General features: G+C 44.6%; 1 protein-coding gene across 3 annotated transcripts in view; it reads right to left on the bottom strand.

Annotated features, from left to right (window-relative positions):
• The window catches only part of actr3b (actin related protein 3B), a 107,376-nt gene that overhangs the window by 31,678 nt on the left and 52,773 nt on the right, over positions 1 to 22,925 (bottom strand). For 2 of the 3 annotated variants that reach the window (XM_078429334.1, XM_078429353.1), the window contains 5 exons: positions 22,038 to 22,211; positions 21,224 to 21,316; positions 17,297 to 17,422; positions 11,316 to 11,399; positions 9,355 to 10,231 (listed from right to left, as the gene is read on the bottom strand). In XM_078429334.1, the coding sequence (XP_078285460.1) occupies positions 10,136 to 10,231; positions 11,316 to 11,399; positions 17,297 to 17,422; positions 21,224 to 21,316; positions 22,038 to 22,211 (573 nt within the window). In that variant the 3' untranslated portion in view covers positions 9,355 to 10,135. Of the gene's footprint in view, positions 1 to 9,354; positions 10,232 to 11,315; positions 11,400 to 17,296; positions 17,423 to 21,223; positions 21,317 to 22,037; positions 22,212 to 22,925 lie in introns of those variants that run through there. The other variant, XM_078429344.1, reaches the window with a different exon arrangement.

Below are 22,925 nucleotides of genomic sequence, written 5' to 3'. Positions count from 1 at the left end.
CCAAAAACTTTGTTTCCACGCTGTAGGACTCTATGACTTTACAACCTCAGCCACAAAATTATGTGCTATGCAAGGCTGTGTATCATGTCAAGACAGTGAAACGTGTGTTAGTGCGCCAGGACACGATTAAAATTAATCTTAATAATGGAGTTATAAGTATTTGTCCCTATGTCATGTTAGATGTATAGACCTATTGACTCGGTATCTTTTAGTTAGAATTATCTCAATACATTACTGATTATTTTATTGGATGAACAGTTAACAATAACATATATGCAAGTTGCAAGGTTCATTAAAATATTGGATTTACAAGCTGAGTTTCTGCAATATTCAGGAGTGCTCCAATGTTCTGAAATGTTCAGGAGAGTTTCTTCTGGCAATACGTAGAGGGCCCCACACGGGAGAAGGCAACACTTGATCTAGTCTTGGGATATTGGGAGGGGCAAGTGGATGAAGTGTTTATGGAGGAGTCTTTTGGGACATGTGACCACTGTTCTATTAGGCTTAAGGTAGTTATGGATAGAGACAGAGTTGGCCCACAAGTTAAAATTCTAAACTGGGGCAAGGCCAACTTTGAGGGTAAGAGAGGAACTCGCTCAAGTTGATTGGAGTAGGTTGTTTGAAGGTAAAGGAACATCAGGAAAGTGGGACATTTTTAAAAGTGTGCTGATAAGAGTCCGACATGCACATTCCTGTTAGAGTGAAGGACAAGGCAGGTGAGGGTAAGGAAGCATGGATGACGAGGCAAATTGAGGCTCTGGTCAACAGTAAGAAGGAGGCATGGGGCAGGTATAAGCAGCTGGGATCTGTATGCCTGGAAGAGGTTTGGGAACTAAGGTCCAAGTAAAAAGGGAAATTAGGAGGGCAAAAAGGGGACAATGCTATCTGGCAGAGGGCATTAAGAATAATCCCAAGTGATTTTATAAGTACATAAAGGGAAAAAGAGTAACCCTAGAGAGAATGGGACCCCTCTGCTCAACTGTGTGGAGCCACGGGAGATGGGCAAGGTCCTTGACGAGTATTTCTCCTCTTTTTCCTCCTCTTCTTCCCTTCTCCTTAGTTGAGGCAGGTGCCATCGCAACATTTAAAAAACATTTAGACATTTAGACAGGTACATGGATAGGATGGGCCAAATGCAGGCAGGTGGGACCAGTGCAGACAGGACATGCTGGTCAGTGTGGGCACGTTGGGCCGAAGGGCTTGTTTCCACGCTGTATGACTATGATTCTAATATTCTGTATGTTGAAGCAAAGTTATCATACGTTCAGATTCCAAATTCCCAACATCTGTTCCCCTCTCTCTTTACAGGGTTTATTGGGTCAGCTCTGTTCTTCCTCTTGCCGCAACCATGAGGCATTAAGCATACTGAGTTGAATAAATAAAAATAAATTGCACCGTCCTCTCCATTGAATACACAAACCCATCCTTCTTCCATCACAAGTCATGTGACAATAAATTCACATTTTACAAATTCACATTTACATCTGTCAAATGGTGTTCTGAAAACGTTTTTTCTATTTGTTTCAAGCAGATTATGGCTGAAATTAAACGTGTTTTAGCCAGTCAAACTTTACTGGATAAAGGATATGGCAAGGATCTAGAATAAACTTAGTTCCAATTTGATTATAATTTTTGTTAATATACAGTAACTGTTTTGAACTTTTTGCACCAAACAAATATATATTTGAAGGAATTCATTGAGGTATTTAAAAATAGATTTAAATCATGTCAGTCAAGGGAACATGATCTAGTTAGATCAAAATTCAATTAAACATCTAAATGTATTCTACCTTCCGACCAATGCTACAATTGAAAAGTATTTGGTTATCTGTGAATTCTAATCAAACCACATCCAACTGAAGTAGATTTAAACCATACGGGAATACAATATGTTTATCTTCCACAAATTGCATTCCCTTAATTTAAATCTTTCAGTCACTGCAGCATTTTGAGATGTGACTCATGCTATCTGATAAACTTTTCGCTGCAGTGGATATTGCATGCTCTCATGCATGGGGAGAGAGCTGCACATTTCTCTTTGTGCAATGATTTAAGTAGCACACACTTGCAGTGCTCTGTTTGTATTGGTCATCCACTGGTAAAATGCAATCAAGACACCATAAACTTATACTGATATCAAACCTACTGAATTCCTCTTCAACTCTTGGGATAAATATTTATTCTGGACCTGATCTATTGCTGATGTGTACATTACTATTTCATTTTACCCCTGACCATGCCACTTACTTTCAATCTTCTACAATAAAGGAGCATTGAATGGATATAATTTAGGTTTAGGTTTATTATTGTCACATGCACCGAGTTTTTAGTTTAGTTTAGTTTAGTTTAGAGAAACAGGCCCCTTGCGGCCCACCGAGTCTGCTCAGCCAGCAATCCCGGCATATTAACACTATCCTATGCACACTAGGGACAATTCTTACATTTTCCAAGCCAATTTACCTACATACCTGTACGTCTTTGTAATGTGGGAGGAAACCGAAGATCTCAGAGAAAACCCACGTGGTCACGGGGTGAACGTACAAACTCCGTACAAACTTCAGTCTGAAGAAGGGTCTCGACACGAAACGTCACCCATTCCTTCTCTCCTGAGATGCAGCCTGAACTGCTGAGTTACTCCAGCATTTTGTGAATAAATACCTTCGATTTGTATCGAAGTTATTTGCATCTGCAGTTATTTTCTTACAACTCCGTACAGATATCACCCGTAGTCGGGATCGAACCCAGACTCCAACGCTGCAAGAGCTGTAAAGCAGCAACTCTACCTCTGCGCCACTGCTCCACCCTTACAGTGAAGTGCCGAGTTACAGAAAAAAGTTTTGTTTTGCCTGCTATCCAAACAGATCAGATATACTGTACTATTGCAACATTTAAGAAACATTTCGACAGGTACATGGATAGGATAGCTTTATGGGCCAAACACAGGCAGTGGAACTCGTGTAGTTGGTCAGTATAGGCAAGTTGGGCCGAAGGGCCCGTTTCCTCACTGTATGACTCCATGACTGCACCATGTTGAAAAAGGGAACTGCAGATACTACTTTACACAAAAGGACACAAAGTACTGGAGTAACTCAGTGGGTTAGGCAGTATCTCTGGAAAACATGGATAAGTGACATTTCGGGTCGGGAAGAGGTCAAGGAAGAAGGCTCCTTACCTGATCAGATATACCATATTTTACATCTCTAACACCAGATATTCATTAGTTATTTGTCAATAAATGCCTTTGCTGGTCTATATTCAGAACAAATGACAATTTGAATAATACAGATGTTGAAAAATTCCTATAATGGTCACTTTTGGTGTGGAATTTTAAAAGCCAACATGATGCACATATGCTCCTTGTCACTGCAGTGCCCCTTATTGTTTTAAGGTCATATGGTCATAAGTGATAGGAGTATAATTAGGTCATTCGGCCCATCAACTCTACTCCGTCATTCAATCATGGCTGATCTATCTCTCCCTCCTAACCCCATTCTCCTGCCATCTCCCCATAACCTCTGATACCTGTACTAATCAAAAATCTATCGCTGCCTTAAAAATATCCACTGACTTGGCCTCCAAAGCCTTCGGTGGCAAAGAATTCCACAGATTCACCACCCTAATAACCCTTTGCAACTACCATTCAACTTTAGTGTCCTAGAGGTTTGCCCAGTCAATTTGGCTGCCCAGGTGATTCCATGGTGGCAGTGGAATTTTATTAAAAACTGGCTTTAGTAACTTAGAATGAAGTTAGGCATCAGGGCTCTAGAGCTCCCTGTCAACTCACGTAGATCAGGTGATGTTCTTGATCGGAGAAAGGTCAAAGGGAAGAGGTTAAGCAAGGAGGCGGCAGGGCAGCAAGAAAGGTAGTACTGTGGCACAAAGCTAATCGAGCTGTTGCCTCACAGTGCCAGAAAGTCGGGTTCAATCCTGGCCTCAGTGCTGTCTGAGTGGAACTTATGCATTCTCCCTGTGAATGCATTGATTTACTCTGGGTATTCTGGTTTCCTCCGGTGTCCCAAAGATGTGCACATTGGTAAATTAATATTCTCCCATCAGGCAAGAGGTACATAAGTTTGAAAACAAAAGACGTACAGGTATGTAGGTTAATTGGCTGGGCAAATGTAAAAATTGTCCCTAGTGGGTGTAGGATAGTGTTAGTGTGCGGGGATCGCTGGGCAGCGCAGGCCCGGTGGGCCGAAGGGCCTGTTTCTGCGCTATATCTCAAAAGAAAAATATCTAAAAGTTTGAGGAACAGAAGTTTGAAAACCTTCAGATTCGGAAACAGTTTCTTCCCAGCTGTTCTCAGGTAACTATCACCAACTGGAGAGCGGTCCAGACCTACCATCTACCTCATTGGAGACCTTTGCACTAAACGTTATTCCCTTGATCCTGCATCTGTATACTGTGGACAACTTGATTGTAATCATGTACAGTCTTTTTGCTGGATAACAGATAACAAAAAAGCTTTTCACTGACACTGACACGTGACAATAATAATAAACTAAACTAAGATAATTGGCCACTGAAAATTGCCTCTGGATGAGAAGATTCTGAAGGCAATTGATTTAGAAAGTGTGAAGATTTTTTAAAAATTGGAATGAATGTGGGATTGGTGTAAATGGGTGACAAGCGCAGATTCAGTGGGAAATGGCCCGTTTCCATGTTGTGTATGAGGGGGTCTCTGTCAGATACAATGGACAAAGGAGGCCAAGCATAAGGATTGCACTGCGGAGTAAGAAGAATGCTAGGCTGTGAAAAGACTAAATTTTCATCAAACAGTGGGAAAACAAAGCAAGGTACAAAAAAGCATAGAAACCTACAGTAATGAAAAGGTTAGGTTACAATTAAAAAGGATAAAATCAGACAATTCTTCATGAAAATTATGTGTTAAAATAAAATACAAACAGAAGCCTCTTACACAAGCATGATCAATATTCTCAATAAAAATTTAATTATCACATGGTCACCTTATGAATAACATGTTGCTACAGAAAGTTGGCTGGTTAGTATCGCCTTCGATCCTGACCTCGGGTGCTGTCTGTGCAGAATTTGCACATTCTCCCAGTATGGGTTTCCTCCCACATCCCAAAGATATGTGGGCTTGTATGTTATTCGGCCTTTGGAGATTGCCCCTAGTGTGCAGGGAGTGAATGCAAAAGTGTGATAACATAGAACAAGTGTGAATGGGTGATCAATGGCGTGCATTAGGCCTAAGGGCCCGATTCTCTGCTGTATCTTTCAATCAATCTAAATCTGCGAACTGCAGTGTTTTCGGAAGTGTTTTTTTTAGAAATGGAGAACTGCGGATGGTGGTTTATACACAAAAGGACACAAAATGCTGGAGCAACAACAGGTAAGGCAGCATTTCTGAAGAACATGGATAGGTGACTTTTCAGGTCGAGACCCTTCTTCAGATATCTGTCAGAAATGTCACCTTTCCATGTTCTCCAGAGATGCTGCCTGACCTGCTGAGTTACTCCAACATTTGGGGTTTTTTTACTTGCCACTGCACTGGGCAAGGAGTATATAGAGGGACAGTGGAGCAGGTCAGTGGGACAAGGCAGTGGACAACTTGTGATGATACCCCAGCCAGTGAAAAGTAAATAGGTGGTGAAAGGAACAAATCTCAGCCAAATGGTGGAGCTGGGCCCAGGAGAGCATAAGTGGCCACAGTGGACAGAAGGATCGATTTTTTTTTTTAAAAGGAAGAAAATATATATAGAATTTAAAAGGAGAAAAAAAAGTTAATATAGTTAAAAATGAAAACCCTATCTGCCAAGGAGGCAATATGAGATTTTTTTTAAATGGCGGCCTGACCTTGGAAACCTTGCAGAGAGGTACGAATAGCAGCCATAACTGCATCACCTCTTAGAAGTAATAGAGGCAACTGTTGCCACTTGGAGGGAAGGAAGAAATAGTCTGAAATAGCACACAAGGTTAAAGTGACCAATCCCACGAAATAAATATCAATACTGAGCAACAAGTAAATCAAGTCAAATGCTGCCTTTTTTTGTGGGCAGATAAAGATACAAAATAAATGAGGGGAAGAACATGGAGAGCATTATTGTGCTGCTTACACGGTTTTGGTTTAGTCTTAGTTTCAGAGTTACAGCGTGGAAACTGGCCCTTCGGCCCACAGAGCCGTGCCGACCCAATGTTTACCCGCACACTAGTTCTATCCTACACACTAGGGACAATTAACAATTTACAGAATCAAATTAACCTACAAACCTGCGCGTCTTTGGAATGTGGGAGGTAACTGGAGCACCCGGAGAAAATCCACGAGGTCACGGGGAGAACGTACAGAGTCCGTACAGACAGCACCCGTGGTCCGGATTTGAACCCGGGTCTCTGGTGCTGTAATCTGGTGCTCTGGGTCTCTGCAACTCCACTGCTGCGCCACCCTGCTGCGAGGTGGGGGGAAATGGCTACCAGAGTATTCATGCATCCTCTAAAATCTTTATGAGGAAAATGTTCCCAGCAAAGCAGATTTGCTGATTTAATAGAGCCCAGCGCAAAGATGATTAGAAGGTTGTTTGCAGCCTTAACATGACCCAAGAAACCAAGTTCCATTTGTGTTTTCAGTGCTTGAGGTGTTAAAATTGATGCATGGAAATTGAAGCCATGTTCAAACTGTTCAGAACTGCACATAAACACTTCTGGAATTAATATGATTTTTACTTGATGTGTACAACAAGGGTTAACAAGGATGAATATTAAATAAATTTAACAAGATGAATATTAAAGATGTTATGAATTGTTGGACAGTGATCTTCATTAATAGTTTTATGAATGGATAGGTTATCAATCTTGGAGGCCTTTTGGGTTCCAGTTCATTAAAATCTCCTGCAAATCGTTTGCCAAAATTCACTGCTGCTGCAACACATTCTTAAAGAAGTTGGCAGAAGATCCAACTCCTCAATTGTATGTTTGATGCGGTGAAATCAATCATCTGAATATTGCAAAGGTTTCATATAAAATTAGAACTGAAAGTGAGGGGGATGAGGAGGAAAGCCTAAATTATTCATCATCAGCAGTGACACGCTTTCCATACATGAGGGAAGATAACTTGTCAGCGGTCCCTAAGGAATGACGCAAACCAAAAGTGGGTCCATCTGCATGGCAAGATAATCCAACAACGTCAAAAGGAGAACAGTTCAGCAAAGGAAAGTGGCGTGGAAGAAAAAAAAGACTGCAAAGCCATTTGCAATTTTATTCCCTGGATGATTCTGATAGTCGTCATTCTGTAACAATATTTTTCAAGATACATTTCCAGAGCCATCTATGAAGCTTAATTGATAGATGCACTCGGAGTCAACCCACTTGAGGATGCATATTTTCACTAAATTGCATTACAATCTCTGTATTGGAAATAAATTTGAAATCTGAAAACTAATCCGATTTTTTTGTGCTTCAATAGTTTTCTTTGTAAATTGCTCGCTTGTACTATCTATTTCTTTCACAGCTTTTTCTTCACTGGGATCCAAGTCCTTCCACAAGTTGTTGTAGTGTTTTAGAGGAGAAAGCCAACAATAGGTACATTAGCCAAAACAATAAGGATCCGGACACGAAACATCACCTATCCATGTTCTCCAGGGATACTGCCTGACACTCTCAGTTACTCCAGCACTTTGTGTCTTATTTTCATTAAATTATATTGTTGGATACACAGGAATAAAAGGATTTGAATATTGGATGTAAACTTGGGTTTCGGTCTAATTTGAGATCAAGATAAGGGAGATAACTTGCCAGCAATCCCTAAGGAATGCTGGAGAAGCTGCTCCCTCACAGCGCCAGAGACCTGGGTTCAATCCTGACTTCCAGTGCTCCCTGTGTGGAGTATGCATGTTCTCCAAGAGAACTTTTTCAGTTTAGAGATACAGGGCAGAAACAGGCCCTTCGGCCCACCAAGTCCGCGCCGACCAGTGATCCCTGCACACCAACACCACCCTACACACACTAGGAACAATTTACATTTGTACAGGCCAATTAGCTTACAAACTAGAAACGTCACCTATTGCCCTTTGAGAGTAGAACTGGCCGATATTTTACATTTACAGGGAGATCAAAACTAATATAAGGTGAAGAACATTATTTTATAAAGAAGTTTGATATTTGAAAGGGGAGGGGGGGGGAAAGGGGAGGGGGAAAGGGAGGGGGGAAAGGGGAGGGGGAAGGGGGGGAAAGGGGAGGGGGAAGGGGGGGAAAGTGGAGGGGGAAAGTGGAGGGGGGAAGGGGAGGGGGGAAGGAGAGGGGGAAAGGGGAAAGGGGGAAAGGGGAAAGGGGGAAAGGGGAAAGGGGGAAAGGGGGAAAGGGGAGGGGGAATGGGGAGGGGGAATGGGGAGGGGGAATGGGGAGGGGGAAAGGGGGGGAAAGGGGAGGGGGGAAAGGGGAGGGGGGAAAGGGGAGGGGGGAAAGAGGAGGGGGGAAAGAGGAGGGGGGAAAGAGGAGGGGGGAAAGAGGAGGGGGGAAAGAGGAGGGGGAAAGAGGAGGGGGAAAGAGGAGGGGGGAAAGAGGAGGGGGGAAAGAGGAGGGGGGAAAGAGGAGGGGGGAAAGAGGAGGGGGGAAAGAGGAGGGGGGAAAGAGGAGGGGGGAAAGAGGAGGGGGGAAAGAGGAGGGGGAAAGAGGAGGGGGGAAAGAGGAGGGGGGAAAGAGGAGGGGGGAAAGAGGAGGGGGGAAAGAGGAGGGGGGAAAGAGGAGGGGGGAAAGAGGAGGGGGGAAAGAGGAGGGGGGAAAGAGGAGGGGGGAAAGAGGAGGGGGGAAAGAGGAGGGGGGAAAGAGGAGGGGGAAAGAGGAGGGGGAAAGAGGAGGGGGAAAGAGGAGGGGGAAAGAGGAGGGGGAAAGAGGAGGGGGAAAGAGGAGGGGGAAAGAGGAGGGGGAAAGAGGAGGGGGAAAGAGGAGGGGGAAAGAGGAGGGGGAAAGAGGAGGGGGAAAGAGGAGGGGGAAAGAGGAGGGGGAAAGAGGAGGGGGAAAGAGGAGGGGGAAAGAGGAGGGGGAAAGAGGAGGGGGAAAGAGGAGGGGGAAAGAGGAGGGGGAAAGAGGAGGGGGAAAGAGGAGGGGGAAAGAGGAGGGGGAAAGAGGAGGGGGAAAGAGGAGGGGGGAAATAGGAGGGGGGAAATAGGAGGGGGGAAAGAGGAGGGGGGAAAGAGGAGGGGGGGAAGAGGAGGGGGAAAGAGGAGGGGGGAAAGAGGAGGGGGGAAAGAGGAGGGGGGAAGAGGAGGGGGGAAAGGGGAGGAGAGGGTGCTGCACCAATGCAGGAGAGGTTAGAGCCCAACGGGTCCACTTGGTCTAGTATCTACTAAAGACGTGAAACATGAAAGATAAAATAGCAAACTCCTGGAGAATTTGGGTATGAAGCATCTTTATTAGACTGGTACAAGGTAGCATTTCATCCAACTATCAAAATCTCAAAATAATTAACACTTTTTTCAATATTCTCGCTTGAAATAAACAACCCTGAAACACTGGTAATAAATTACTGTACAGGTACCACTAACGTTTAAGACATGATATAATTAACACTCCCAACTGAAAACTGATAATTTAAGGGTAATTATATTCCGTCAACAAAAAACACGTCCCAAGAGGGAACTTTATTTTATTTAAACAAACCATCCAGGCCCACATTGCCCAAGGACCCCACATCCACAAGTCAAAATTGCTCAACTTGTATATATCAATGTACTCATCAGAATTGTGCTTGGAAACAGTTTGGCTTTGAATACAAAAATTATGAAATATAAACACAGCTCTGTCACATGATTTGCAATATATCTTTCTATATTTATAAAAGGAAACAAATCCCTTCAAGCGAACCGTCTTAATTTCATCAGAGGAAATGGAGGATAAATGCTGACGGCATTGCTTTACAAAAACTAGTATATGTACTATACCTCTGATCAAAAACACTTTGCCTATTAAGCTTAAATATAGGAAATAGTTACTGGAACATAAATAGCTGGCACACAGTGAGCTTAATGGACACGAGTCTAGACAGTGCCCAAAACTTATAGCATAAAGCATTCCAGGTACAAATGCCCAGATTTCAATTCAGTTGGGTATAAATGTGTCAGTTGGTACACCCATCCTGTTTTGTAGCAGGCCCTTTAATTCCCTGCTGAAATCATATGTGCTATTATGACATGACACCAAAAACTGGGTTGTGCCGACAGATACTAGGACCAAATTCTTCGTAATCTTTTTTTGTATGGCACACTTGGTAAAACTCAGGCTGTTGAGAGGAAAAGAAGAAAAAAACACGCAAGCATGATATTGTGAAGTATCATGATGTTTTAAAATAATACGAGTTTTTATTGTCCATTGGTTATTCCCAATATTTATTTCGCCATCCCCTTGCCTTCACATTCCGAAGTCTCACAATCATGGAATCAAATAATTATTAGAGTACGGGAGGAAGCCATTCAGCCCATCGAGTCTGTGCTGGCTTCTATTTGAGCATTCCTAGTTGAGCCCATCAACCACTTGGTGTTAACGCCCCAGAGGTGAATTTGTATCCATTAATTTAGTGCTGGCTCAGCTCTATTATAGCTTTGCCACAGAATGAAGGTATCACAATGAAATCATTGCTCGGCACTGTAACTAAAACTAGTTGTACATTGCAAGTGTATGTTAGGGGCTGCTTACATGTCCAGTGCAATGGTTTCATGTCGGTTGCGCATCAGGGCAGCACTGTGGCATTTAAAACAACCGTGCGCATTTGCTACATTTAAAAACCACATATTGAGGTTAAATCCTGGAACTTGCTACTCAACAGCATTATGAGGTAGCTTCACCACCTTCTCAAAGGCAAGTAGAGATGGCCAATAAATTCTGACCTTGTCAGTGATATGTATATACTGAAAACTATTTTTTATTTTTTTTAAACCATCACAACAAGACACAAAGTGCTGAAGTAATTCAGCAGGTCAGGCAACATTTCTGGAGAACATGGATAGGTGATGTTTCGGGTTGGGACCTTTCTTCAGACCGAAGGAAAGTTAGAAAACAGGAGGGGCAGGACAGAGTAGGTGATAAATGAACACAGGCGAGATGGGGTTTTGAGCGGCAGATTGTCGGGTGAAGGCCAGAGATGAAAAAAGCCAAAGAATCCCACCTCACTGTCTTCACCCCTTCATCTGCAATCAGTTTGAAGAAGGCTCCCGACCCAAAACATCACCTATCCATGTTCTTCAGAAATGCGACCTGACCCGATGAGTTACTCCGTCTTTGCGCCTTTTGTTTTAAAAAACATGCACTATCTATCCAAACTGCAGGGTTTTCCTGGAAGCTTCAGTCAAAACAACATTGTCACTTACCGTTGACGCGAGCATGGAGCCACCAAACCAAACTGCATATCGCTGCATTTGATGCGTTATTGCCTGAACCTCAATTGGCTTCGGCTTATTGAATAAAATAATAATAGATCATCAGTCATTAAATATATTCAGAATCAGATGCAAGGATTTACTGCCATTGTTGTACGTGAACACAGAAAAATATTTGGTTGCACTTTTGGAACTTACTCCAGTTTAACTTTTGCTTTGTGTAATTTATCAGTTTAATTAGTATGATTACATGTTGAACATTTTAAAAATTGAGCTTTTCAATTCGGAAAACTGCGTTTCCAAGTCGCCGTTTTCATGAGGCATGTTTCTGAACAACACTATAAAAGTAATTAAATGATGATCATGTAGCGACCATAGAGAATGGTCCAGGTCGTCGAACCCTCGGATTGGCCAGCGAGGTCACGTGTGAACGCGACCATGGGGATTGGTCCAGGGAGCGACATCGCTGATTGGCCAGCGATGTGATGTGCGCGTTTGGCGCCCGAAATAGTTAGTTCGGCGAAGTCTTCGAAGAAGACAGTAAGTTTTTGATGGTTGTCCTTTACCTTGTTGTTTAACTCTGTATTCGAATATTGCGGCTGCAATAAACTTCTTCTACAACCAACAAGTTTCCGGACTCGCCATATTGGTGACCCCGACGTGATCTGGACGATCACCGACTATGCAGGGACCCGACGCCTCGTCGGCGATGGCCGCGCCGGGCACACCGGAGCCAAGCGCGGTAAGCGTTCACCTTCCGTGGTTTTGGACGCACGCACCGCAATCTTGGTTTATACACACCGAAGCTCAATTTCATATAAAGAAGATATCGGACGACTCCACGAGGTATTACTACCTCGTCAGCGCTCTATCATCGGAGACGACCACGCGCGTGATGCGGTTCATCGTTAATCCACCTGCGGAAAGCAAGTACGAGGCCCTGAAGAAAGTATTACTGCGAATCTTCGGGTTTAATAAGCATGGTGGTGCGGCAAGACTTCTGCACCTACCGGATCTTGGAGACCGACTGCCTTCCGTCCTCATGTCCGAAATGATGATGCTAGCCGGTGAGCATACGGATTGCCCTATGTTCGAAAAGGCATTCCGCGAGAAGCTTCCTGAGGATGTCCGACTGCTGCTCACGGATTGTTCTTTTAAGGACCCCGAAGCATATGCAGCGAAAGCGGACACGCTCATAGCGGCTAAAAACAAGGCAAAGGACCAGGCAAGCGGTTCGATCAACAAGGTCTCGACATCAGTGACCACGCCACAGCGACGGCAAGATGGCGCCACGTCTCCCGCCAATTCTCCGAAAGCCCGCCAAAAAGATCCGCACAAGCGCGGCTGGTGCTATTATCACCTACGATGGGGTAGCGAATCCCGCAACTGCCGCTCACCTTGTACCTTCGCGGGAAATGCCTCGGCCGATCGTACATAGGGGCAGTTACGATTGGCCAGAACCGGCGCCTCTATGTCCATGATCGATTCACGGACACAGAATTTTTGGTGGACACGGGAGCCATCGTCAGTATAGTGCCGCCGACCGACCTCGAAACCAGATCGGGTAAGACAGGTCCCACCCTCATCGCGGTTAATGGCAGCCCAATTCGCACTTTCGGTATACGGAAGATGTCCCTTGTGTTAGGCCTCCGCACGTACGAATGGCCATTCATCATAGCCGACGTCAAACAAGCGATCTTGGGAGCAGATTTTCTCTGGGCTTTTTCACTGGTCCCTGATGTCCGCGGTATCGACCTCCGAACCTCCGCCGAAGATGAGCACGTCGCTCCGACAATCGCCTCCTCGCCCAGCCCTACTGTCCAGGCCGTCGTCGCGGCCCCCGACTCGTATGCTGAGATTCTGGCGGAGTTTCCAGAGCTGCTCATTCAATGTTTCGACACGTCTTCGGCCAAGCACGGCGTGGTCCATCACATCCGCACCGAAGGCCCTCCTGTTTTCGCTCGGGCCAGGAGGCTACCGCCAGACAAACTGGTGGTGGCACGGGCAGAGTTCAGGAAGATGGAGGAAATGGGAATTGTTCGTCAGTCTGACAGCCCGTGGGCCTCGCCGTTACATATGGTCTCCAAGGCATCTGGGGGGTGGAGACCATGTGGCGATTATCGGCGTCTCAATGCTGTCACCACGGCTGATCGCTACCCCATACCGCACTTACAGGACTTTTCATCTGGGCTGGAAGGAGCGGTGGTGTTCTCCAAAATCGATTTGGTGCGAGGATACCACCAGATCCCGGTGCGACCGGAGGACATACAGAAAACTGCAACGATTACTCCGTTCGGGTTGTTTGAATGGTTGCGTATGCCTTTCGGTTTAAAGAACGCGGCACAGGCGACAACGACTGATGGACCGCGTGGGCCGGGATTTACCCTTTTTGTTTATTTATTTAGACGACATCCTGGTTGCCAGCACCTCAGTACAGGAACACCAGGCCCACTTGCGGACCGTTTTCCAGCGGCTCCAAGACCACGGGCTCATAATCCAACCCTCCAAATGTCAATTCGGCCTTCCTGCTCTTGATTTTCTAGGGCACAGAATTACCCCTGCCGGCGCCTCCCCTTTGCCCGAAAAGGTGGAGGCTATCCGGGCATTTCCTAGGCCCACCACAGTAAAAGGGCTACAGGAGTTCGTAGGCATGGTTAATTTCTACCATAGGTTCGTCCCGGCAGCTGCGCGAGTCATGCTCCCGCTTTTCCAATGCCTTGCAGGGAATCCGGTAGAGTTGATATGGTCCCCGACCGCAGAGTCGGCTTTTACAGCAGCTAAGGCAGCTTTGGCAGACGCCACCATGTTGGTCCACCCGAGCCCCTCCGCCCCCACGGCCCTGACGGTTGACGCCTCTGACGTGGCAGTGGGCGGGGTTCTGGAGCAGCAGGTCGGTGGCCGTTGGCAGCCTTTGGCGTTTTTCAGCCGGCAACTAAATTCGGCTGAGCTGAAGTATAGCGCATTTGACCGAGAGCTTTTGGCCCTCTATTTAGCTGTTCGTCATTTCAGGTACTTCCTTGAGGGCCGCCCATTTGTGGCCTTTACGGACCATAAACCATTAACATTTGCTTTTGTCAAATTGTCTGACCCATGGTCGGCCCGCCAGCAGCGGCACCTGACTGCTATCTCCGAATTCACCACCGATGTCCGTCATGTCGCGGGTAAGCTTAATGCCGTTGCTGACGCCCTGTCTAGACCTGCTTTTCCCCCTATTTCGGCGGTGGACTGCGAAGTGGATCCCCAAGAGCTTGCGGAGGCACAGCTTCTAGCCTCGGGATTGAAGTTGGCCCAGGTAGCTTGTGGGTCAGAAGGCACAAAAGTCTGGTGCGATGTTTCTCTTCCCCGTCCCAGGCCGGTAGTACCGCCCTCCCTTCAGCGCCGGGTTTTCGATGCCATTCATGGGCTGGCGCACCCGTCCATCCGCTCCACCTCTGCTTTGGTAGCAGCTCGGTTTGTCTGGCATGGCCTACGGAAACAGGTAGCGGGTTGGGCGCGTGCCTGCGTTCCCTGTCAGACCGCTAAAGTCCAGCGCCATGTCCAGCCCCCCGTACAGGATTTCGAGGTCCCGGCTGTTCGTTTTTTCCACATCCACGTGGATTTGGTCGGTCCTTTGCCTTCCTCCCGGGGCTACACCCACCTCCTCACGGTGGTGGATCGGTTCACCCGGTGGCCAGAGGCTTTCCCATTGTCTGATATTTCGTCAGCGTCTTGTGCTAGGACTTTGGCCCTTCATTGGGTAGCTCGTTTCGGGGTCCCGGCAGTTATTACCACTGACAGAGGCCCACAATTCACTTCGTCCCTCTGGGCCGCGCTCGCAGAACTGTACGGGTCCAAGTTACAACCCACGACTGCATATCACCCCCAGGCAAATGGACTCGTAGAAAGGTTCCACCGCCAACTTAAGGCGTCCCTCAGTGCAAGGCTTGAAGGCCCGGACTGGGTAGACCAGCTCCCTTGGGTTCTTTTGGGCATCCGGACTGCTCCTAAGCTAGATCTCGGTGCGTCATCCGCAGAGCTAGTATATGGCTCGACACTTCGAGTACCGGAGATCTGTTTCCGGACCCTTCAGACCAGCTGCCTTCAGTCCCATCAGTGTTAGCATCTCTCCGGGAACGGGTGGGCTCCCTGGCTCCAGTTCCGACTTCACGTCATGGGTGTCCCATGGTACATGAACCGCCTTCCCTGAAGGACTGTGAGTTCGTTTTTCTGCGAAAAGATTCCCATCGCGCCCCGTTGCAGAGGGTCTATCAAGGGCCGTTCCGGGTTTTGCGTAAGGGAACGGCTACCTTCACCTTAGACATGTGCGGCAAGAGTGAGCTCGTATCGGTGTCCCGGCTCAAACCTGCACATTTGGATCCGGATCAACCAGTCCTGGTCGGTCAAACCCCTAGGAGAGGCCGACCTCCGTTAGTTCCGCTCAGTCCGGGACCCCCCGTTCCGACAGTTCCTCCAGGACCCCCCGTTCCAGCAGTTCCTCCAGGACCCCCCGTTCCGGTAGTTCCTCCAGGACCTCCCGTTCCGGCTGTTCCGCCAAGTCCGGAACCCCCGGCTCCTGTGGTTCAGGCTGTCCCTCTCCGTACTCGTTATGGTCGCGAAATCCGGCTCCCTGCTAGGTTCCGCACCTCGGGTTCTGGGGGGGGTCATGTAGCGACCATAGAGAATGGTCCAGGTCGTCGAACCCTCGGATTGGCCAGCGAGGTCACGTGTGAACGCGACCATGGGGATTGGTCCAGGGAGCGACATCGCTGATTGGCCAGCGATGTGATGTGCGCGTTTGGCACCCGAAATAGTTAGTTCGGCGAAGTCTTCGAAGAAGACAGTAAGTTTTTGATGGTTGTCCTTTACCTTGTTGTTTAACTCTGTATTCGAATATTGCGGCTGCAATAAACTTCTTCTACAACCAACAAGTTTCCGGACTCGCCATAATCACTTAAGATTCAGAGACCGTATCCAGCGGTTGAAGCCAGTTCTGAAGAATTTAGGGTAGAGGGAAGCCAAATTTCTCTACATGTTTAGGAGTTTGCATATTTTGCTTGTAGGGCCAACTATTGTAGCAGAATCCATCTTGACATCTTAAATTAGATTATTCCCTTTCCCATCAACCATTTGTCCTAATAACTATGAAAACAAGTTGGACTAATAGAATCATAGAGTCATAGAACACAGAAACAGCCCCTTCAGCCCAATCCTGCCCATGCCGACCAAAGATGCCCCCTCTGCACTAGTTTCACCTGCCCACGTTTGGCCTACATCCCTCTAAACCTATCCATGTACCTGTCCAAATGTCTTTTAAATGTTATTATAGTACCTGCTTCAACTACCACTCTCTGGCAGCTCATTCCATATAGCCACCACCCTCTGTGAAAATTGCCCCTCGGGTTCTTGTTACATTTTTCCCCTCTCACTTTAAATCCAGGTCCTCTGGTTCCTGATTCCCCTACTCTGAGTAAAAGATTTTGGGCATTCATATAGTGGGTAAACGCTAACTGATTAAGTTGGATTGTAACTTCTCTATATTTTGATTTTCTGTATGTAATGGAGGTAAGAGAAAATACTGGCAGTGTAATATGAATTGGTCACATTTTTACCCGAATGCCTTTTATTAAATGAAATAGACAGACAATAGGCCTTTTCTTAAATTAAATAATCACACATAAAATGATGCAATTACATTGAGGAGCACACTCAGAGAAAACTGATCTTTTTAAGCCACAAAATAAGTCATGAATTTTAGGCCAACCAAAATACAATTTCACTAACATTGAGGATTTCAAAATAATCAGACAAAAAGGTAAACTTATTGCTTTTCAGTGACATGTTCAATAATTGTTTAGTACACTTTTGTTGCGATTCATAACATACAGCCCCCTCCTTAAACTCAAGGGTTAAAATACATCTAGGGGGAGAATTATTTTTAATTTTCCTAATTAACAAAAAGTAGAGAATGAGAACAGAATTAGAAAATACCTCACCTTTATTCGACCAGCACTAAGCTCTTCACTAATTTTTAATCTTGCATCCACTACTCTTTTTAGATCTCTTTGCAGACGACGTCCAAAATCCCTAAACATTGTCGAACCTCCAGACAGAACTATATTCTGCAAGAAATATTTAATTCCAAATTATATTTTCATAGGTTCAGCACCAGCTGTATGAAATGCCTATTCATTTAAAGAATATGCATTCCAGTGCACAACTGTTATGATATCAAATAAACAAAGAAACACTTAATGTTTCAGTAAGCATTCACATCTCACACCCATCTATCAGCATGAACAGTAGAAACAAGGAACTGCAGACGCTGGTTTACACAAAAAGTCACAAAGTGCTGGAGCAACGCAGTGAATCAGCCAGCATCTCTGGAGAACATGGATAGGTGATGGAACCCTTCGTCAGCATAAACCACTTTCATCTCCATTCTGCACATTCAATTTACCTCAAATTGGTCCATACAATTCATTCAATCGTCTTAGGATAACAAGATCCATATTCTCACCAATTTCTGGAGAAAGAATCCCCCATTTTATTTTTACTTATCTTATATTTTTAGGCCTGTTATACAAACACTCGAGTTTAAGATGCACAGAATCCCTTTGTGGACCATCATTCGGCCCATTGGACATTTTGTTGGAATTATGTAATGCTAGTCAGACCATGGCTTGATTACTGGGTACAGTTCTGGCCACCACATAATAGTGATTGGATTGGAGCGAGCACTGATATAAGAATAGTAAAAAAAAAAGAAGGGTTGTTTACTTTGCAACTTATATCTGTGCAGATTGGCAAAGAGTATCACAACCTTACTCTATCTTTCAGTACTAGATCTGTGGCCCTGCAGAGTGTGACTCTTCAAGTACAAATTCATATACTTTTCTTTATTGAGGGATTCTGCCTCTTTGACCCTTTCAGTTCCTGTACTTTTTTTAGTGGAAAGAATTCTTCGGGAGCTCCAACCGCAGGAGAACTGCGGACTTTAACATCGTGGAGTTCGTGGTCTCTGGTTAGAGACCGACTTCGTGAGCTCCAAGCTGCAGGAGCTTCAACCGCCTCGACGCGGGAGCTTCGATCGCCCCGACGCGGGAGCTTTGATCGCCCCGATTGCGGATGGTTCGACTGCCCTGACCGCGGGAGAATAAAGAGGAAGAAGCTTTTCACTTTATTGCCTTCCATCACAGTGCGCAATGTGGGGAATCCACTGTGGTGGATGTTTATGTTAACCTTTATGTAGTTGTGTTTCTTGTTACTGTTTTTTAGTATGGCTGTATGGTAATTCGGGTAATTCGAGTTTCACTGTACCTTAAGTGGTACACGTGACAATAAACTGATGTTTGAACCTTTGAACTCTTTAATCCATCTACCAATTACTTTCAGTCAATGTCAAGTGCTTTTTGACCCTTCTGTCAGGGAAAGTAAACTCTGCCTTTTACCCTATGTAGCCTTTTTTTAGAATTGGATTGGTTTCAGTGAAGTCTCACTTGGCCTCCTTGGTTTCAAAGAAAACAAGCCTATCTATTCCTGGCAAATCCAAAAATTACACAAAGTTTCTAATCTTGCCAACATCTTTATAAATCTCCTCAGCTCTCTCTCCAGTCCAATCATTTCTTTTCTGTAGGCAAAAAGAACTGTAAATGGTGGAATTTTGAGCAATCATGGAACCTTCTTCTCTGCAATGTGGTGACCAAAAGTGTACTGATGTAATCAAGCCAAGGTCTGACTAACATTACATAATTCTAACAGAATATCCATGTTCTCATATTCTATGCCGATAAGAGAATGTGCATTATTAATCACCATTTAGGCCCACCTTCCTATAGATCTGTTGGTCTATTGTTGATGTATAGCCCTGCAAGATCCTTTTGTTCTTCCAAATGACTATTTGTTGTGCATTCCTGACCCAGATGCAACCCTCATACCAACCCCCCCCCCCCCCACCAAATGTATGCCTCATAACTCACGAAAATGTCCATTTCTGAACAACTAACAAATTCATGAACATCTTCCAGCAACCAAATGATCTTCTCGCAGTCAACCACACATTCTACCTTTATATCAATTGCCTCCTGAAACAGCTGAAACATGTTGTCTATGAAACACTCAGCCTCGCTAATGGGCTAAGAATTACTGCTCATACACCAAAACCTGGTGTATGTGATCCTGCAGCTGACGGCATTACCTGTATATGAAAGGGCGATGGAAAGAACTCATCACATTTATACTTGGACTTTCATTTGAGGAGTCTTGACTTGCAGGACAATGGACCCAGTGCTCGAAGGTCTTAGTAGGATGCAAGGTTCTTCCTCAATTGGCATAGATACAATGGATCTCATTTTCTTTCACACGGTTATTATGTTATCTCTAACAAGTATGCCTACTCTGCATGACCCCTTACACTTTTTGTTAATATATATAATCCAGTGCACTGCTGATTTATCAATAGCCATGTCCTTGTAATTCCCATTGAATCAGTTTTTTTGCAATATGTTTATATTTAAACAGCATTACTGAAAAAGCAAACAAACTATCAATGATAAATACATTTGCAATATTTAATTGTGGAGATGATCAAAAGTGCAACAGTGCCACCTAGCTCCTACACCAGAAGCCGGAAAGAGTAAATAGGGGAAAAAAATAACAATCCTGAAAAGCATGATATTAAGGGAATCAGAAAATTAGGCTTAGGTTGAAAAAAGACACAGCCAAATCTGGATTCATAAATATAAGTTGGATAGTAATAATTCCAGAATCAAATCAGAAGAAAAAGACACAAAGTGCTGGAGCACTCAGCGGGTCAGGCAGCATTTCTGGAGAACAAGGATAGTTGATGATTCAGGTCGGGCCCCTTCTTCAGACTGATTATGATGAAAGATGGAAAAGATGGAAGATGAGCAGGTTTTCATTCAGCAGATGGTTGGACAAAGGCGAGAGATGAAAAGACAAATGGTGCGAGATAAGAGTAACAATGTTGCGAAGTGTAAAGCCAGAAAGAATGTAGGTTGAAAGGGTGGGAGAGGGGAGAAATGGGTGGGGGAGGGGGTTAGTGACATAAATTCGGAAAATCCAATGCTCATACTGTTGGGTTGTAAGCTGCCCAGGGGAGGTGCTGTTCCTGCAGCTTGGGTGCAGACTCACTCTGGCAATGGAGGAGTCCTAGGCCCGAAAGATCAATATGGGAATAGGAAGGAGTTTAAATGGTTTGAAACGGGGGTTGCAGGAAGCCTTGGAGGACCAAGCGCAGGTGTTTGGCCAATTGGTTGCCGTGTCTGTGCTTGGTCTTGACGATGTAAAGGAGGCCACATCACAAACACCTGATGCAGTAGATGAGGTTAGAAGAGGTGCACGTATACCAGCATCTGCAGTTCCTTGTTTCCACAGAATCAGAAGACATCGGTTTTACCTGAGAATGATTAGTTTATGTAACTTCTTACCACAAGGAATAGTTGAGCAAATAAGGGATGGCTAGATAAAAGCATAAAAGGTTTTAAGATTAGAACCAAATTTGGGGTGGATGCCTGCATGGAACATAAACGTGAATTAAGGCCAGTTGGAGTAAAACAACTGCATCTCGCAGTGCCAATCCCTTCAGCTGTAAGTGGCAGAAGCTCAGTATGTCATAGAGCAGTATGCTAAAAGACAGCTTCTTTTAGCCCACTGTGTTCACATGAAAATTCCAGGATCCACCTACATCAATCCTATTTTCCACCCAAATTCCATCTACTCCCCTCCACCCTCACCCAATCCGCATCTCCTACATGTGGGATAATTTATAACTGGATGAAGTTAATGGGAGCTACACAGCTGAACAGACTTTGGATGCTTGAAGCTATTTCAAGTATTGTGGTCTTGTTAAGCACAAGGATGCAAACTTTTCATTTGATCTGCAACATTAGTAATTGGATTACCTTATACAATGACCGCCTTACATCAATGGGGCAATTTTGTATGGCTTCATCAACCACATCTGAAATTGGTTGTATAAAATCCGGATTTGCAAACTGTAAAAGTAAAACATAATTTGAATTTTCAGTTTATTCAAATGCACAAATACAAAAATGTCACCTACATTCAGAATCAAATAATAGCATCTCTCATTAATACAAGATAAATCTTAATTGGAAGATATTGTCAATAAATAGAGCATCGAGTCTATGTGGGCTCTCATAGCAATCCATGCCTTCACATATACCGTACAATCTATTTCACACCCAACTGCGTGAGTGGTGATTTACACTGGACAATTAAGCTAACATCCAGCACATCTTTGGGATGTGGGAGGGATGACTCCATGGGTAGGTATATTTACACTGCAGTTACATGAATACCTTCACTGCATTGTCATTTCAGACTGTAACAAGCTGTGCCTGCAAGCAAAGAATCTCACTGTGCCGAGTCACATGTGACAATAAAGTATTCCTATTCCCCCTCTTCTTGCACCATTGTCACTTCTCCTTTTGAACCCATTGAATTAACTTGTCTGCTCCAATGGCAAATGCAAAATGGAGGGCAAGAAGAATGGCTTATAGCTTATTGCCCTCCGTACTTACAAGATTGCAAACTACAAAAATAATTGTCCAATAATTTTCATTTGCAGATCAAGCAAATATGTAGATCATAGCCTGGAATTTGATTTTCATTTGTTTTGACAAAGCTGGAGTAGAATTTTTGAAGAAAAGGCAGAACACAAAAGAAAGTTCAGGGCATGGTAGATACTGTCACCTCAGGATGGAAGAAAATTTCAGGGCCCAGAAACCTCTCGTAGCCCACGTCCACAGCAAACTGGCGCTTGCTAATAGCGTTGATGCCAATGTATGGCTTAATCCATTTGCCAGGATCTGTGTCGTACTTGGTAAATTCCTTCACTACATCTGGGCAGATATAACAATATCTCTCCTAAAAAAAGAAAATGATCAAAACTGACATCAGAAAGTGTGAGCAAATAACACAAAAACAGTGACCAAGATATTTTGACTATGTCCTCTAAATGATGCAGAATAGGCGAGATGGCATATGAAAAGCAAGGTTAATCATGGGTAGATACAAAGTGCTGGAGAAACTTAGTGGGTAAAGCAGTATCTCCGGAGAAAAAGGGTGGCGTTTCGGGTCGGGATCCTTCTTCTGACTGAAAGTAGGGGGTGGGTGTGAAAAGATGGAGGTGAGAAAAGACAAGGACCAGTCAGTGCCGGCCAAAAATGACCTCATGCAGGGTGGTGCCCTGATCTTAGTCTTAGTAGCTAATCAAACATTTGAAGTTTTCAGCAAAAGACCTGCATGCACACTGATGCATTATAGAAACAGTAAAATCTGAAATTACTGAAAAATCAAATTACTCCCAAAAGAAATGTTGAGAGTTCTTTCTACTGAGAATGTTGGCAGATATTGGAAGGGTACATGGGAAATTTTATTCACCAATCTAGTGACTGCCCAGTGGTTGGTTTTAATAGACAGAAAATCACCAGTTTTTGGATTCATTACCCAAAATGTTGAAAATTAAAATCTTCCTGCACATAGCCGGTTCATTGAGTCACTTCAGCTGTGATAATGAAAGTTAACTCATCATTACAAATGAAGAGATGCAATATTTTAAATCTGGACATTAAATCAGTT

Source organism: Rhinoraja longicauda, chromosome 2, assembly GCF_053455715.1.
Source record: "Rhinoraja longicauda isolate Sanriku21f chromosome 2, sRhiLon1.1, whole genome shotgun sequence".
Lineage (NCBI taxonomy): Eukaryota > Metazoa > Chordata > Chondrichthyes > Rajiformes > Arhynchobatidae > Rhinoraja > Rhinoraja longicauda.
The sequence above is the reverse complement of the archived record's forward strand: the minus strand, read 5'-3'. Positions and strand labels throughout refer to the sequence as shown.